Here is a 17,215-nt window from a genome sequence, read left to right as displayed (position 1 = left end):
AGCATGTGCCCTGAAGGATGATTGCTACTCCATAGCAATCAGTATAATTGCATGATTGTATCTGCATAGTTGACCAGTACATAAAAAAAAATAAATCTATAAACAACAAAATCCATAACCAATAAGTTATAATATTTTTATTCATGTTAGAATTTCTATCAGTGTTTGAACATTAATATTTAGAGAATTTGTACAATTTCCTTTCAAGGTTTAAAATGAGAACCACACTAGGTCACAAATGGTAACTAAAACACAGTCCAGAATTGTATGAATATTCACACTCTCTTTCTCTCTTAACAGTGTTTAACACTTTCTTTTCTGCCATGGGGTTTTCAAGGAAAAGTATGCACCATAATCACATTTTAGCAGTGGTCTAAAACATAATGCTATCATAATTGCATATAAACTCTTTAAAAATATACTTCTGTCAAAAGACTTGATGACTATTATGTACACTACAAAAATAAATTTTCACATAAATAAATTATATGGCATAATTTTATCTTTGTAACTGAAATGACACAAACCCACTCCTACCAAAATAGACAGGTGATGAGACCCAGTTTGAATATTTTTTCCTTTTAACTCTTTATGCTAAAAGCTATGACAAGTCTTTAATGTGTTATATACTCTTTCCTATTTAACATTAGTAATCACTCTATACAAATAAAAATACATTAAAAAGGAAAAACATAGCTGTAATAGTGTTTCCAATAGAAATAAAATCCCTGCATTTTGCTTGGTGTAAACTGGCATGACAAATACTGTAAGAAAACATTCTTATGATACAAAAATATAAATATCATCCACAATTAAAAAAGGTTTTAAAAAAACCCAAACCAAACCAAAATAAATGTTGCCAGCCACCGAGTTCTCCCTTTGCCAATGTGACTATCGGAGCGTGAAGCAGCAGACAGGTCATCTGCACATAACATGCAGAACAAGGAATTGGGCAGGGGCAGATGGGAGATATCACAGCTCCTCCTTGCCCCCTTCCCTCCTGTTGTCACCTCAGAGGAAGAGGAGGGAGAAAGGGAGCACGTGCCTGTGGGCTGCACCAGCGGTGTCAGTGGGAGCTCTGCTGACCTCTGACACAGGAGCACACACACTTGGCAGTTGAAGGTAGCTTCCAATTAGTATCATACAGTTTTGTAGCAGAGTTTTTATGACCTGAGGTCACTATGCTGCTAGTACTAAATTGGGGCCCCTCGTCTTTTTGTCATTAAGAGTTTTCATGTTAGGCAGTGAACTGGACCAGTAGGCAATTACAACATTATCCCCTAGCGTGCATTGAAACAGTAGCTTATGTATCACGGGAACAACATCAGGCTCTCACTGTTGTTCACATTGAAGATCTGTAAACAAGTGCCTCATATCAAAGTGTTTTCAAGTGAGCGAAAAAGGCATGAATATTTGTGCATTCTAGTTATCTCCATTCACTGTGCTGGGAAGGTCTGTGGGCAAAGATAGACTCCCTGAAGCCACTGGAGAAATACACCTTCCCATCAAAGAATTTGGAGCTGCTGTTCAGGCACTGTATTATAAAGAAAAGCCCCACCACCACTGTGTTTAAAAATCGAATGTTGGTTGTGTGTGTTTGGCTCTGAATACATATTTGATCATCTACCTGCTCTAAAAAACAGCTTGGAGAAGGGCAGAAAAAAGATGGAGAAAGACGAAGAGAGAGAGAATGAGAACTTTTGTTCTAGTATTTTAAATAAAGGTTCTCCAGTCTTAGCATTTGGTTTCAACCAGAACACAGAGATTGTAGTATTTTTTCAGGCCCTTCACCTGCAGCAATCCATCTTTAGTTTAAAAATAACAACAAAAAAGCTAAATTAGTTTCACAAAGGGATCCCAGTTTAGCCGTTTTAATTAAAAGTGCCAATGCAGCATGGGAAAAAACAATCAAAACAACAGAGAAAAAAACATACCAGGTCTTAAGTGTCATTCATTACAGTCCTGGATCCAACAGAAAGTCATTTTCATTTATATTTAATAAGTGAAAATATAAGGGTTTTTTTAATCCTTCCATTTGATTTTTCTCACTTACTATTAACTTCTTTCCTGCCATTAAAATAAGGTGACAGAGGATACTGCTTTGAATGTTATAAGGACACAGCTGAGCTGTGGCTTACCAACAAACAACTAGATTATTTAGCTTCTAATGCCACTCATAGTTAACAGTATCAATATCAAAACAAGGCATATGCTTACTGAATTTCTATAACCACCAGCACCTCTCAACATCCAGCACCTTTTGAAGTGAAAAAAGAATGGTTATAGTGTTTGCACTTACTTGGCACCATTTATGAAAAATATCAAAACACTTTCACAAACAGTAATTAAGCCTCACAACTCTCCTGGGAGGTAGGTAAGTACAGTTATACCCATTTTACAGTTTGAGAAACTGAGGCACAGGGCACTTATGTGACTTGACCAAAATCACATGTACCAAGTCATTAATAGAGTGGGAAATTGAACCACACTCCCAAAACCTGACTTCCTGTCTTCTATTTTATCTTGGCCCTTTGATGATGGTAGTCTATGGTACACGTTGGTAAACACCAATGCAGTTTTCACTAGTGCCTACTAACAGGGAAAGCCAGACTCACACCAGCATCAGTGGGTTCATAAGCCCATTAAGGGTTACCATACAGTAAAAGAGAAACTACAGTACACTGGGAACATACACACACTGACATGCACACTTCCAGATGCACACATCAATACACACAGCAAAACAAAACCTGCACACAGCTAAACCTATATAAGTCTCCAAGATTAACATGCTTTTCTTCATATCTGCTTATTTTAAAAAATTTTCACACATAGCGTGTTTGAAAGTTAACAGTAACATTTCATAATACCACAGGGTTGTGATATGCAAATTTAAAATATTTTCAACAAACATGTACCTTTACAGAAAAAATCCTATTACATAAGCAATATTTGCATAGAATTATACAAGTAAATCATACAATATTTAAGCAGCAGCAACTTATGCTGAAAATTAGAACTAGATTAAGTTTACTTGTGGCAAAGAGATCAATATACAGTAAGTACAGAGCAAAACCAATATTGTCCCCAATCCATTAACTGGAGGCAAATGACTCCAGATTATACTACTTTACAATGTTCTTTTGTATATTACATATGTGTACATCTTTAAATATTTATAGAAATATTTAACAAAATAATACAATAAGTTACAGTAACAGTGAATTGTTGTCCTGATGCAGCATGTCTTTTTCCACAACTTTGAGCACTTCTTCTCTTCAAGCAGTTCTGGAAATATAGTTTTCCATCTTTGGCGTCGTCTTTGCTTCAGTTATTACCCTTTACAAATACAGAGGAAAAAAAATACAAACATTCATTAAAGTTAAAGAAAAAGAAACAAATCAAGCTAATCCAACACTCATTTCATGATTCTTGTGGTTACAGTTAGCAGTCAGGCAATGTGGACTCTGTTTCCATCAGTCATGGACTTCTTGGTAAAGAAATCCTGATGCCAATTAAAAAAATGTGGATGCCTTGATTTCTGAATGCCACAAATTCAGTCAAAACCAATGGACACTTCAAAGAGAAAAAAGCTGTATCTGATACTGGACACAGTTAAGATTCTCATATTGGCCTGCCGTTCAGCTGGGAAAATCTGAGCCCGAACATTTCCTTATTCTGAGGATACTATTACTTACCATATTCCTAGACTTTGAGTATAAATGCATTCAGGTTTATTTGCACTTTGAGATGTTTGGAGAGAAGTTTTATAAATCAGAAGGTGATTTTATCAGGAATCATCCAAAAATTTCCATCAAAATTCTGCACGCATATGTACGTATGTGCGTGTGTGTGTGAGTAAAATATTTCTGCAACCAAAATAAAATGGCTTGCTTTGGTCAAACTAGTGTCTGCCACTGTTGTGGTTTAACCCGGCAGGCAGCTAAACACCACACAGCTGTTCGCTCACTCCCCCCTCCACAGTGGGATGGGGGAGAGAATTGGAGAGGGGAAAAAAAAAAAAGTAAAATTCGTGGGTTGAGATAAAGACAGTTTAATAGGACAGAAAAGGAAGGGAACATCATCATCATCATCATAATGATAAAAGAATACACAAAATAAGTGATGCACAATGCAATTGCTCACCACCCACCGACTGATGCCCAGCCAGTCCCCGAGCAGTGGTTCCCACCCCCCAGCCAACTCCCCCTGGTTTATATACTGAGCATGACGTCACATGGTATGGAATAGCCCTTTGGCCAGTTTGGGTCAGCTGTCCTGGCTGTGCCCCCTCCCAGCTTCTCGCTGGCAGGGCATGGGAAGCTGAAAAGTCCTTGACCAGTGTAAGCACTACTTAGCAACAACTAAAACATCGGTGTGTTATCAACATTATTCTCATCCTAAATCCAAAACACAGCACTATACTAGCTACTGGGAAGAAAATTAACTCTATCCCAGCCGAAACCAAGACAGCCACTGAAAAGCTGTGAAAAGCAGAGCAAGAAAATAGGGACCAAGAGCTAAGTAAGGATTTAACACTTCTGGTTTTTTCCCCCAAATGAGGAAAAAAAAAGGAGTTAAAATAATTAAATCGGTTTTCAATCACAAGCCCCAAAAAGCTTTAGAGGTAAAAAACTCAATTTATTCCTCCCCTTCAAAGCATTCCCCATAAAATTAATGGATTTTTTTCAAGAAAATAAACAGCTTTAGTCTTCCCCAAACATCTGAAATATCTCATCTGTTCCGAACAGCACTACATCCTGTAACTTTCTATTGCTAGCCTAAGGAGAGATAATGATTTAAGTTTCAAATCGCACAAATTCTGGGATGAACCAGCAGAATATTATTTCACAGGAACATATTAAATGTCCTGTTAAGTCAGCTTTGACCTATATGAATCTGTGATAGCCACTGCAACTGCCCCTGGCAAAACAGAGTGCTTGGCCCAGGGACTCCTCCAATCTGGGAGCTTGCTGGGCAGATCTCTGAATACAGCGCCGCATCCCCAAAGCACAGGGGACACCCCACAACGCAACGCTGCACTAGGCAAGGTGGAGCTTTCCCATCTCTCTCACTCGGCCCATCTCCCAGAGGGATTCAGTCCTCACTATGGACTTCAAATTCTTTTGATGAATTTTATTTGAAAAAGGACAATTCTTGAAGTAACTGGCAATTTTACACTTTCACTGTCATTGCTGTGTGATGTTTTAGATGATAGCCTGATTCAGCGATCAGAGCACAGGGAAACAACTGAAAGTTCACTTTCCTAAGGTTTAGGGTCTTGACTATACTTTTCGCCTGGCCTATATCCCTCGAGATCATGAATTCCACCAGGGCATGATCACTGCAGCCCAGGCTGCCACCAATCTTGACCTCTCCAATAAGTTCCTCTGCGTTGGTGAGCAACAGGCCCAGTAATGCATCTCCTCTGTTTGGGCTTTCTATCACCTGGATTAGAAAGTTATCCTCGATGCACTCCAAGAGTCTCCTAGACTGCTCGCAGCTTGCTGTGCCACTTTTCCAGCGGATGTCAGGGTGGTTGAAGTCCCCCAGCAGGATCAGAGCCTGCGAGCATGATGCTTCCTGTAGTTGAAGCAAGAACGCTTCATCAACATCCTCCCCTTGATCAGGCGGCCTGTAGTAAACACCAGCCACGAGGTTTCCTTTGTTGGCTTGGTCTCTAATTTTCACCCATAGGCTCTCAACCTGTGTACTGCTGCTTTTCAAAGACAGCTTTGTGCAATCAATCCATTTTTTTTTTTACATAGAGGGCACCCCCCCGCCCCTCCTTCCTTGCCTGTCCCTCCTGAATAGTTTATAGCTATCGATTGCAGCGCTCCAATCATGTGATTCATCCCACCAAGTTTCAGTGATAGCGATCAGATCATAGCTTTCCAGCTGCACAGTGGCTTCCAGCTCCTCCTGTTTGTTACCCATGCTGCGTGCATTGGTATAGTGACACTTCGGTTGGACTGTCGACTGTCTCACCTTTTTGGCAGAACCTTTTTGGAGGGTTGGGGGGCATTCCTCACTACTCCAGTAGGTGCGCTCATCCCCCCTGTTGCTTGTGAGTACACAAGTGTCACGGCTTTGGACCTCACCCCCCAAGTTCCTTAGTTTAAAGTGCGATTCACTAAGTCAGCCAATCTGCCAGCGAAGATTCTCCTTCCTCTTCTAGACAGGTGGATCCCATCTCTCCCCAATAGGCTGTATTCATCGAAGAACGTCCCGTGATCTTAGAAGCCAAAGCCCTGGCGACGACACCGGCCACGAAGCCAGGTGTTGATCTGCATGATGCGTCGACTTCTGCCCGCACCCCTATCCCTGACTTGCAAGATAGAGGAGGAGATCACTTGTGCCCCCAGGGCTCTGAAGTCCTGCTTGATCTTGCCCAGGCTATGCTTTACCGTGTCATTGGTGCCCACGTGGAAAAGAAGTAGGGGATAGTAGTCTGCGCTTTCAACCAGTTGTGGCAGTCTCTCTGTGACAACCTGGATCTTGGCTCCTGGCAAGCAGCAAACTTCCCTTGACTGTATATCAGGCCGGCAGATGGGTGTGCCTCGGTGCCTCTCAGCAGGGAGTCGCCTACTACTAGCACTTGCCGCTTCCTTTTGCAGTTTTTAGTGTGTGCAACTGGTGCGGTTTCTCCCTGCGAGTCTTGTTCATTGGCTTCACCCACTGCCAAGACTTCGTATCTGTTGCTGGTTGGTACATACGAGGAAATGGGGGGGAAGTGATATCCTGTTGCCACGAGTCACCAGAGACCATGGCGCCTCCTTCTCCAAGGTGCTGTCTGTTTGCTGTGGACGCTCTGTCTGGTAGTTCTTGGAGGTCAGTGCCACGGGGCCCTAGTGTTTCTTCTTGCAAAGTCTCAAATAATACTCTATCTATTTCTTGTTCCCCCTCCCTAATACAGCGTAACCTGCTGACTTCCTCCTGCAGCTCCTCCACCTGCTGCCCGAGCGACTCCACCAGAGCACACCTTGCACAGGTGGAGCTTGTACCCTCCTCCACCCAGGAGTGTGGGGTACAGACTTTACAGCCCTCCACCTGGACAGCAGCTTCCCTGATAGGAAGCTCTGTCTGGGTGGCTGCCTCCACTCATCCCAGGCTAGCCTGGCTAGGTAGATGGTTCCTGGCTGCTGCAGAGTGCAGCCCTCGCCGGGTGTCTGCCACCATGCTTCCGACGACCCCAAAGAACTGCCTAATAAGCCCTTCTAATTCCCTGGAGGCCTCAAGCTGCTGGGTAGGTTTGCACAGCCAACAGCTAGCTGGGGTGACTGTCGGGGCTGCAGCCGAAGCCTGCGGGTGAGCAGAGCAGGCAGCAGCCTGACAACTGGTAGAGTGCGCCGCCCTTCTCATGCGCCCTTCCACGCAAACTTCCGCACTGCTCCTCTCAGACGACGCTCCCTGTTTGCACGCCCTGTTTGCGGTGCTCCTGGTTGCTGGAGCTCCCTAGGGGCTGGTTATATGCGGCTTCCCAAGGTTTGAACTGGCCGCGGGGACAGCCGGCACCACCCGGCATCTACATGTTGTAGATGAGGTACAGAGTTGGGCATATATAGTGCTGCTAGCTAGTATGCTATATAGTTGCACGTAGTATAGTGCTGCTAGGTTTGAAGTAGAAAAAGTTGCAAAAACATTCATCTTGAGAGAAATAGGAATGTAAAAAAAGCAGCACACAACTTAGTAGTGTTACTTTATACTGGTCCTGTTGAATACACTGGCAACTTTCCATCAGTTGAGTGCTTACTGTGTATAATATCTGATAGTGTGGATCCTCAGACCTGTGAGGAGAAATGCACTGTATCAGTGGACACTTCTGTGTAAAGTGACAGAAAGACTTGATCCACTAGTAAATGCTACCGTGGATGTGACTGTGTGCGTGAGCAAAAGTTGCAAGTCCTTGGTCTGTTCCAAGTGTATTCAGGAAAACCTGAATCAGTATTGGCTAGTTTTACAGCAAACTTCCCATGACAGTCATGGAAGCTATGCCCTCGTGAGAGTGACAAGAATAGCCCTATAATTTTTACACCTGAAGTGCTTTTACCATAAAATGAATTCTTTGCGTGTGGAAACAAGCAAACCAAGAAACAAATGAAAAGCCTACTGGTGCAGGCAGGCATTGTTTCCAAAATTTTTACTACGGCTCTGACTCTGTAATCAATGCTTACTCTGGTCATGTGACTTCAGCAGCAGCTATATGGTATGACTGCAGGATCAGACCTTGTCTTGAAGTCTAGCCAGCTATAGAGATACTTTAATGGGCTGTAAATGGAAGTAATTAACTGGTGAAGAACTGCATACTAAGAGAGGCTGTTTGAAAGGCTGTACGTGTCTCTCTAATGAAATGGATTTCATTGTTTTACAGGCATTTTTAACTGCCGTAGGAGACAAGAACCATAGGGCTGTCCTTGCATTGGAACATATGTTTGCACCAGCGTTGGATGGAGCTGTGTCCACTCTGTTTGGAGTGTTAATGCTCGTAGGATCGGAGTTTGATTTTATTGTCAGGTAAAGCATTTGTGTGTCTTGACTTTTTTTTTAAATAAAAATAAGTATGCTTTTAATATTTAGACATTTCAGTGTATCTGTCATTTTATTACTATGTATGGTGTGTCAAGCATGCTTACGTCATGGTCCTGTTTTCCCTATGTTTTATTAACTCCTTGTCACATGCTAGACATAGTAGTATTTTCATTGCTGGTATTAAAATCTGTTCCAGGAAAATCTGACTCCCAGCATGAAAGGAAACAAAAATGGCCCTCTTTAGCAAAGTTTGCTAATTCTGGAATTAAGTCAGTTTGAAGCAGCTAGTATTGTCCAATATTAGCTGGATTTTACCTTTAACCTTCCAGATATAGGTCCTCCAGATTTTTCATATGCACAATGATTTGCCTGGAAAGGACACATGGAGCTACAAACATGCTGCAATTATGCTGCAACTGATGCTCTCTGGGCCTTCTCCTGCTATCTTTATAGGAGGTTTACAGCAATTTATAAATGGGTGAGGAAAAAAGCCCTGTTTGGGAGCTAGGGAACCATAAGTATGAACACAGAACTTCATATTAAAATTTTGTAAAGCAAAGTCCGAAGGCTCTTCTGTTTAGAACTACAGGCATAGTTTCTTGTGGATTTAATTAAGAATGTGAATTCGTCAAGTATGAGAGGAGAGCAAGTTTTTCTTTTGAGGGGAATTTGAGAAGTACAATGAAACAGATCCTAATCCATTCCAAACAACCTGTGGAGCTCTGCAAAATCGCTAATCTTAGAAGTAACACAGGTTCTTTGTGGCAAACTGCAGCACACAAAAAAAATTAAATCCTAGCCCTAAAACAGAACTGAGGTAGAACTGGGCCAAATAAAATGCTCTGAAAGATGACTTAACTGCTTAGGTAAACATAAACTGGATAGGTGATCAGACTTAGCTGACATCCATTTGACAACAACAACAACAAAATGTCGGAGGCAGAAACTGAGAGAATGATTGCTAAATCTCATCAGGATTTTTTGTTTATGTATGTAAGAGATTTGCAGAAAGCAGGGAGTAGGAGGTATACACTTAGGTCTAAATACATTAAACCTACATGGGGATTATTACTATACAGATATTGCATGCCCTGAAATAGAACTTGTATTTTTTCAGGTCAGTATATTTTATTTTATTTTATTGGTGGTGAAGAAATAAGGTAGAATTATTCTTTTAGGACCTGATCTTGTAAGGGATGGAACACACTGACATATAGGTTGCTCATAGATTTAGCCTAAATTTACAGGGGTATATTTGCTGTGCTACTTTCCTACTTAACAGACAAAAGATTTGGCAAGCATATTTTTGTATCATAGCAAATGGAAGACTGTAGCAGCCCTTCATTCAAAATTTGGAGTGGATATTCTCTTAGTATATAAAATGAGCATTTCAACTTTTCAGCCTCTTTTATTTTACTTTTTTGCCCATCAGTTTCTTGTTTTCTAGCACAATCTGACTTTAGTTCACCTTGTTTAAAAAATAAAAATAAAATAAAATAAAATAAACTATCAGAGCCTGAGCATTGTTATAGTGGGTGAAGATGACCCCAAACTTCCAGAAAGGGATAGATTAGTCCAACAGTGTGGAATATTAAGTAAATTAACAGGCACTGTATACACCAAGTGGTCAGAGCTATAATCTTCTTGTTTATCCTAATGTTAGATGGATGAGATGCAAATGTTTTAATGCTTGTTGTTGATCTCTGTCTCAGTATAAAGTTCTGGTGGTTTATCTTAGTGGAGTAGATTAGTTCACCGATTTTGCTAATGCAGATCAGGAATTCCAAAATGTTTACAGTAGCAGGATATTTGTAGTTTTACAGGAGTCTGATATATTTGATCAGATGTAGAAACATGGAGGCAGTAAAGTTTGTTGCCAGCAGAGCCATTAGTAGCAAACTCGCCCTCAGTTCTTCTCCTACCCCTTCTCCTCCGGGAATTTACCCAAGACTGAGTTCTGGAAATCATTAGTTATAATGCAGCCTTAAATTTAGTCTGAGCTCCAGCTGTGCTGAATACCAACTAGCAAGGCTTTCCTTTTACTGACAGGTTTACCTTGGTATTCATGAAGGATCCCAGCCCTTAGCCCTCAGTGCTGGGAAAGGACAAACCCTTGTGCACTTTCCTCTTCTTCCATAGTACTTCAGCCTTTATGTTTGAATTGCCTGATGCAAAACAACAGTATTCAGAGGTGTTAAATTGTTCAACGAAAGATTAGCCTGCAATGCAATTCTGCTATTGTGGAGTGCTATTACTCAGTAGGATGCTGAAGCTTACTATAGAATGGGCAGCATTTTCTTTGCAGAAAGACGGTTCCTGTGTTGTAAAAAGGCTGCCATTTGAGCTATTTGGTAAAACTGGAACTCACAGAATTCTAGGTGGAGAGTTGTGATTAATGAACGGCAGGGGAAAGCCTTACCTTACGCTGGAGATTTAATTCGAGATACCACTGTAAGATGCAAAAGTATTTCACACTGGATTAGCTGCTGGGAGAAGTGGGTTTCTTTCCCTTCTAGGATAAATTGACTTCTACACCCTTCACCTCATTTGTTTGCTTCTGCTGAGTTTTCGCTAATGGGGGCCCCTTTTCATTGTATTTGTGCTTTCAATCCATTCAGCCATTCACTACACATTCCATATTTTTGTATTTGTGTAACACATTCATAAATAACATTACGTGCTGCCAGATTCTGGGAAATTAACAAATTTAATTTTCTGTCTTTCTTTCTTTTATCAACTAATACTTTGGGTTGTGTGATGTACGTTCTCTAATCCAAAGGGTAAAAAACAAAATCAAAAAAACTTTATATAAAGAAAGTGATATAATTATTTAGTACAATATTAGTAATATTTGAGATTTAATTTAGTATATGTATTTTTTAATATATTTAGCAGTAGTATGTAATCCCTTATTTCTAACATTATTTGTGCCTCTTCTCTTCCCCCTCCCACCCCCTTAAACCCTACTTCAGGTATTTTTTTGCTGTTTTGGCAATCTTAACCATTTTGGGAGTTCTCAATGGATTGGTGCTGCTTCCTGTTCTTCTTTCACTGTTTGGACCATACCCTGAGGTCAGTAAAACTAATGGTGAACAGAAGAAATGATAATATTCTCTCTCCCCCTGCAACCAACCCCCTTCTCTAGAAACTTTATTTTTAAAATTCTCTTGGATTTTTTAAATTTTTACTTTAAGTTTCTTGCTCTAGTTTTAATTTAAATCTTTATTAAATGTTATGTTTGTTATTTATTTGATATTCTTCTACTTTCTTAAACTTTTAAAGTATGTTTTTTAATAAGTATTGTTTTAGAGGCTGCAATCAACAAGCTAGATACAAATGTAGGTATTAGGTAAGCTTTTAAAAGCAGAATGTCATATGCAAATATAAAACCAGGCTTTTCCCCAAGACTTTGCAAAAGACAGTTCCTTTTGTACACACACCTTCTCCTTTCCCACCCCACTGCCTCTGTTGCTTTCCTCAAAATATTTAACTCATCAGACCACCAAGGAGGCCTGTGTGAACCAACATTACACCAGTGGTGGTCCACAGACCACACCCTGATAACCATGGTCAGAAGTTTGCCGAAAGGTGCCCCCCACCCCCCAGTCCAGTCATCCCTCCCTGTGGTACCCTCTTGGCTCAAGCAAAGATCTTGGTGGGTGGAAGGCTCCACCTGGATGTTGAGGTCTTTACAGTATAAAGCCCAAGTCCAGCAAAAAAGGAATCACAGCTATCAAATTTCTATTTGATTATTCATTACCTACACTTCAGTTAACACAATTATTGTGCTATATATGGATAACTATGGCCTTCTACGATGGAGTGACTGCCTTGGTGGATAGGGGAAGAGCAACTGATGTCATCTCTCTTGACTTCTGTAAGGCCTTTGACATGGTCCCCCACAGTATCCTTGTCGCTAACTTGGAGAGATATGGGTTTGATGGATGGACTGTTAGATGGATAAGGAACTGGCTGGATGGTCGCATCCAAAGAGTTACAGTCAATGGCTCAATGTCCAAATGGAGATCAGTAACAAGCCGTGTCCCTCAAGGGTCCGTATTGGGTCCAGTACTGTTCAATATCTTTATTAATGACACAGATAGTGGGATTGAGTGCACCCTCAGCAAGTTTGCAGATGACACCAAGCCGAGTGGTGTTTGAGGAAGGGATGGCATCCAGAGGGATCTTGACAGGCTTGAGGAGTGGGCCCATGCGAACCTCATGAAGTTCAACAAGGCCAAGTGCAAGGTCCTGCACCTGAGTTGGGGCAACCACCAGTATCAATACAGACTGGGGGATGAATGGATTGAGAGCAGCCCTGAGGAGAAGGACTTGGGGATATTGGTAGATGAAAGATTAGATATGCACTGGCAATGTGCGCTTGCAGCCCAGAAAGCCAATCATATCCTGGGCTGCATGAAAAGAAGCGTGGCCAGCAGGTCAAGGGAGGTGATTCTCCCCCTCTACTCCACTCTCATGAGACCCCACCTGGAGTACTGCGTCCAGCTCTGGGGTCCCCAGCACAAGAAAGACATTGACCTGTTAGAGTGGGTCCAGAGGAGGACCACGAAAATCGTCAGAGGGCTGGAACACCTCTCCTATGAAGAAAGGCTGAGAGAGTTGGGATTGTTCAGCCTGGAGAAGAGAAGGCTCCAGGGAGACCTTATTGCGGCCTTTCAATATATAAAGGGGGCTTATAATAAAGATGGAGAGAGACTTTTTACCAAGGCCTGTAGGGACAGGACAAGGGGCAACGGTTTTAAACTGAAAGAGGGTAGATTTGGACTGGATATAAGGAAGAAATGCTTTACGATGAGGGTGGTGAGAGACTGGAACAAGTTGCCCAGAGAAGCTGTGGATGCCCCATCATTGGAAGTGTTCAAGGTCAGGTTGGATGGGGCTTTGAGCAACCTGATCTAGTGAAAGATGTCCCTGCCCATGGCAGGGGGGTTGGAACTAGATCATCTTTAAAGGTCCCTTCCAACCAAAACCATCCTATGATTCTATGATTCTATGATCTATCAACAGGAAATGCAATCACACAGCTTTGTGCGGGCTACATAACATCTCTGCTTCATTTTCCTCTTCTGGTAAACTGGGGTCATAATATGTACTCACCCACTTTGCAAGGCTCTTGGAGTAGTTTATGTTTGGATCATTGTAACTTCTTAGCACTGGAAAGCACTATCTTATCCAACCTAACTTCTAGTGCAAAATGTATTATATTCATGGTCAGCAGATTCCAGATGATCAGGGACTAAGAAGTAAACCTACCTGAAGAAAAGGTACTTCAGAGAATTCTTATCTTTCCCCTTTCTTCTGATCACAGCATTACCCAAGACAGGCAAATCTACTAGCTACAGGAGACAGATCTACCTTATTCTGAGTTGTTGCCAGGTATCCTTTCTTCACATTCAACATCTTGCAGTTCTATAACTTCTACTTCAGAATTTCTTCTTTCATACCACACATCAAAAGGCACGTGGGGGTCCTCAAATGGCCCATGGTCAGCTTCATAGTATCCCTTGTAGGACGGAAAGCTCCCTCCCCAAGAGTTGTGGTTGTTCACGACAGGGTGGACAGCAACAGTCACTGAAGCTGAGGCAGTCACAGTAGTGATAGGCTGGCAGTAGGCTGGTCCTGAGGCACTCATGGTACCAAACACCGGGCTTCTCATGTTATGAGAATGAGCCTTGTGGCCCAAGCAACCCCTATTGCTAGGTCCTGAATGCCGTTCAGCAGAAATTTCAAAAGCGTCCCTGCGAGGGCAGTAATGAGGTGGTCGCAGCCCTTCCCTTGTTTCCCATTTTGGTTGTCTGCCCTGATGCCGTGCCTGCTGAGTGCCAGCCTCTGGATTCGACTGCAATCTGGGACTTGACTGATACCTTGTCTCTGGCTGAACCACCTGAAAGGGAGACACATGGTTATGCCTCTGACAAAGTAAGGCAAACAAATACTACACTCTTTTATATTTTATCCCAGGAACAACATTTATAATGGTATTGTCCTGGTTCTAACTCTATAAAGGTAGTGTTCTGGAGTCTTAGAACTGTTAATTTTTCCAGACATTTTTTGTCTGAAGTTGTTAAAACCTGGAAAGCATAACTTCAGAAAAACACAGGACTACAGCTGAAAATATAGGCACTAATCATAGAATCATAGAATCATTAAGGTTGGAAAAGACCTCTAAGATCATCGAGTCCAACCATCGACCCAACACCACCATGCCCACTAAACCATGTCCCTAAGCGCCTCATCTACTCGTCTTTTAAATACCTCCAGGGATGGGGACTCAACCACTTCCCTGGGCAGCCTGTTCCAATGTTTAACCACTCTTTCAGTAAAGAAATTTTTCCTTACATCCAATCTAAACCTCCCCTGCCGCAACTTGAGGCCATTTCCTCTCGTCCTATTGCTAGTTATTTGGGAGAAGAGACCGACACCCACCTCGCTACAGCCTCCTTTCAGGTAGTTGTAGAGAGCGATGAGGTCTCCCCTCAGCCTCCTTTTCTCCAGGCTAAACAGTCCCAGTTCCCTCAGCCGCTCCTCATAAGACTTGTGCTCCAGACCCCTCACCAGCCTCGTTGCCCTTCTCTGGACACGCTCCAGCACCTCAATGTCCTTCTTGTAGTGCGGGGCCCAAAACTGAACACAGTATTCAAGGTGCGGCCTCACCAGGGCCGAGTACAGGGGCACGATCACTTCCCTACTCCTGCTGGCCACACTATTTCTGATACAGGCCAGGATGCCATTGGCCTTCTTGGCCGCCTGGGCACGCTGCCGGCTCATGTTCAGCCAGCTGTGAACCAGCACCCCCAGGTCCTTTTCCGCCAGGCAGCTTTCCAGCCACTCTTCCCCAAGCCTGTAGCGCTGCATGGGGTTGTTGTGGCCCAAGTGCAGGACCCGGCACTTGGCCTTGTTGAACCTCATACAGTTGGCCTCGGCCCATCGATCCAGCCTGTCCAGGTCCCTCTGCAGAGCCTTCCTACCCTCGAGCAGATCAACACTCCCGCCCAACTTGGTGTCGTCTGCAAACTTCCTGAGGGTGCACTCGATCCCCTCATCCAGATCATCGATAAAGATATTGAACAAGACCGGCCCCAATACTGAGCCCTGGGGAACACCACTTGCGACCAGCCGCCAACTGGATTGAACTCCATTCACCACAACTCTCTGGGCCCAGCCGTCCAGCCAGCTTTTTACACAGCGCAGAGTACACCTGTCTAAGCCATGAGCCGCCAGCTTCTCTAGGAGAATGCTGTGGGAGACGGTGTCAAAGGCCTTACTGAAGTCCAGGTAGACCACATCCACAGCCTTTCCCTCATCCACTAGGGGGGTCACCTGGTCATAGAAGGAGATCAGGTTGGTCAAGCAGGACCTGCCTTTCATGAACCCGTGCTGGCTGGGCCTGATCCCCTGGTTGTCCCGCACATGCCTTGTGAGCGCCCTCAAGATGAACCGTTCCATAATCTTCCCTGGCACCGAGGTCAGGCTGTGTCCTGGTTTCGGCACGGATAGAGTTAATTTCCTTTCTAGTAGCTGGTACAATGCTGTGTTTTGGATTTAGGATGAGAACAAAGTTGATAACGCACCGATGTTTTAGTTGTTGCTAGGTAATGCTTACACTAGCCAAGGACTTTTTAGTTTCCCATGCTCTACCGACTGAGAAGGTTGCAGGTGCACAAGAAGCTGGGATGGGGCACAGCCAAACTGACCAAAGGGACATTCCATACCATGTGACGTCATGCTCAGTACATAAACTGGGGAAAGCTGGCCGGGGGGGCCGCTGCTCGGGGATTGGCTGGGCATCGGTCGGCGGGTGGTGAGCAATTGCACTGTGCATCACTTGCTTTGTGTATTATTATTATTATCATATTATTATTATTATCATTTTATTTCATTTATTAAACTGTTTTTATCTCAACCCATGAGTTTTTCTCACTTGTGCTCTTCCAATTCTCTCCCCCATCCCACCGGGGTGCGGGGGGGAGTGAGCGAGCGGCTGCGTGGTGCTTAGTTGCCGACTGAGGTTAAACCACGACAGTCCTTTTTGGCGCCCAACGTGGGGCTCGAAGGGTTTGAGATAATAACAGGTTAACCGGAGTGTATTAAGGAACTTATATCTGTTAGTAGTTGTGGGTCACAATGTTGGTTTCTCTGTTCTCGATATTGATTTGTATAATCTGCATCGCGCTCTTTTTCCTGCTGTACATGTTAAAGATTGGTGTTGGGTTTTGCAGTTTGCTGTGGTCTGCAGTGAATAGTGATGTCTCGCTTGTGAGGTTTGTTTTTAGAACATTGACCTTGACGTTAGTGTGGTATGTAAACTTCGCAATGAAGCCGTTACTGTACCATGGATACCATTTCGTGGAGACAACTAGCAATTGCAGTAACCTTTCTGAGAGTTTTTTTACGGAGGAAATACAGAATGGCAGTGTCACTACCTTCTTCTATGATGTTTCCTCCTTCATTACAGTAACTTTTCAGTATTTTGAACATCCTTGGGCAGTTAAGATACTTCTATTGGTACTTCTTGGGAATACTCTTTCGGTTTTGTCTAAAGTTGGTAAGCAATTTAAGAATATCATCCAGAGATCTGCCCCAAGGCTGCATAGTTATGAGTGGCAGGGTGTGTGGGACAAGATGGGCAAGTACCTAGGCCAATGGGCACCCCCAGTGTTTTGGA

At 43.0% G+C, this 17,215-nt stretch overlaps 2 protein-coding genes across 2 annotated transcripts in view; one reads left to right on the top strand and one right to left on the bottom strand.

Moving 5' to 3' along the window:
* LOC143172258 (uncharacterized) overlaps window positions 1-6,440 on the top strand; it is a 37,581-nt gene extending 31,141 nt beyond the window's left edge. The window contains exon 4 of the mRNA XM_076361481.1: window positions 6,207-6,440. Within this exon, the coding sequence (XP_076217596.1) occupies window positions 6,207-6,440 (234 nt within the window). The remainder of the gene's footprint in view (window positions 1-6,206) is intronic.
* Window positions 3,053-17,215, bottom strand: part of LOC143172104 (protein patched homolog 1-like) — a 98,574-nt gene continuing 84,411 nt past the window's right edge. The window contains exons 23-24 of the mRNA XM_076361359.1: window positions 13,906-14,434; window positions 3,053-3,339 (exon numbers count right to left, since the gene is read on the bottom strand). Of these exons, the coding sequence (XP_076217474.1) occupies window positions 13,907-14,434 (528 nt within the window). The 3' untranslated portion in view covers window positions 3,053-3,339; window position 13,906. The remainder of the gene's footprint in view (window positions 3,340-13,905; window positions 14,435-17,215) is intronic.

The sequence above is a fragment of the Aptenodytes patagonicus genome, chromosome W (assembly GCF_965638725.1).
Source record: "Aptenodytes patagonicus chromosome W, bAptPat1.pri.cur, whole genome shotgun sequence".
In the NCBI taxonomy this organism is placed as follows: Eukaryota; Metazoa; Chordata; class Aves; order Sphenisciformes; family Spheniscidae; genus Aptenodytes; species Aptenodytes patagonicus.
This window is presented reverse-complemented; position numbering and strand designations above follow the sequence as displayed.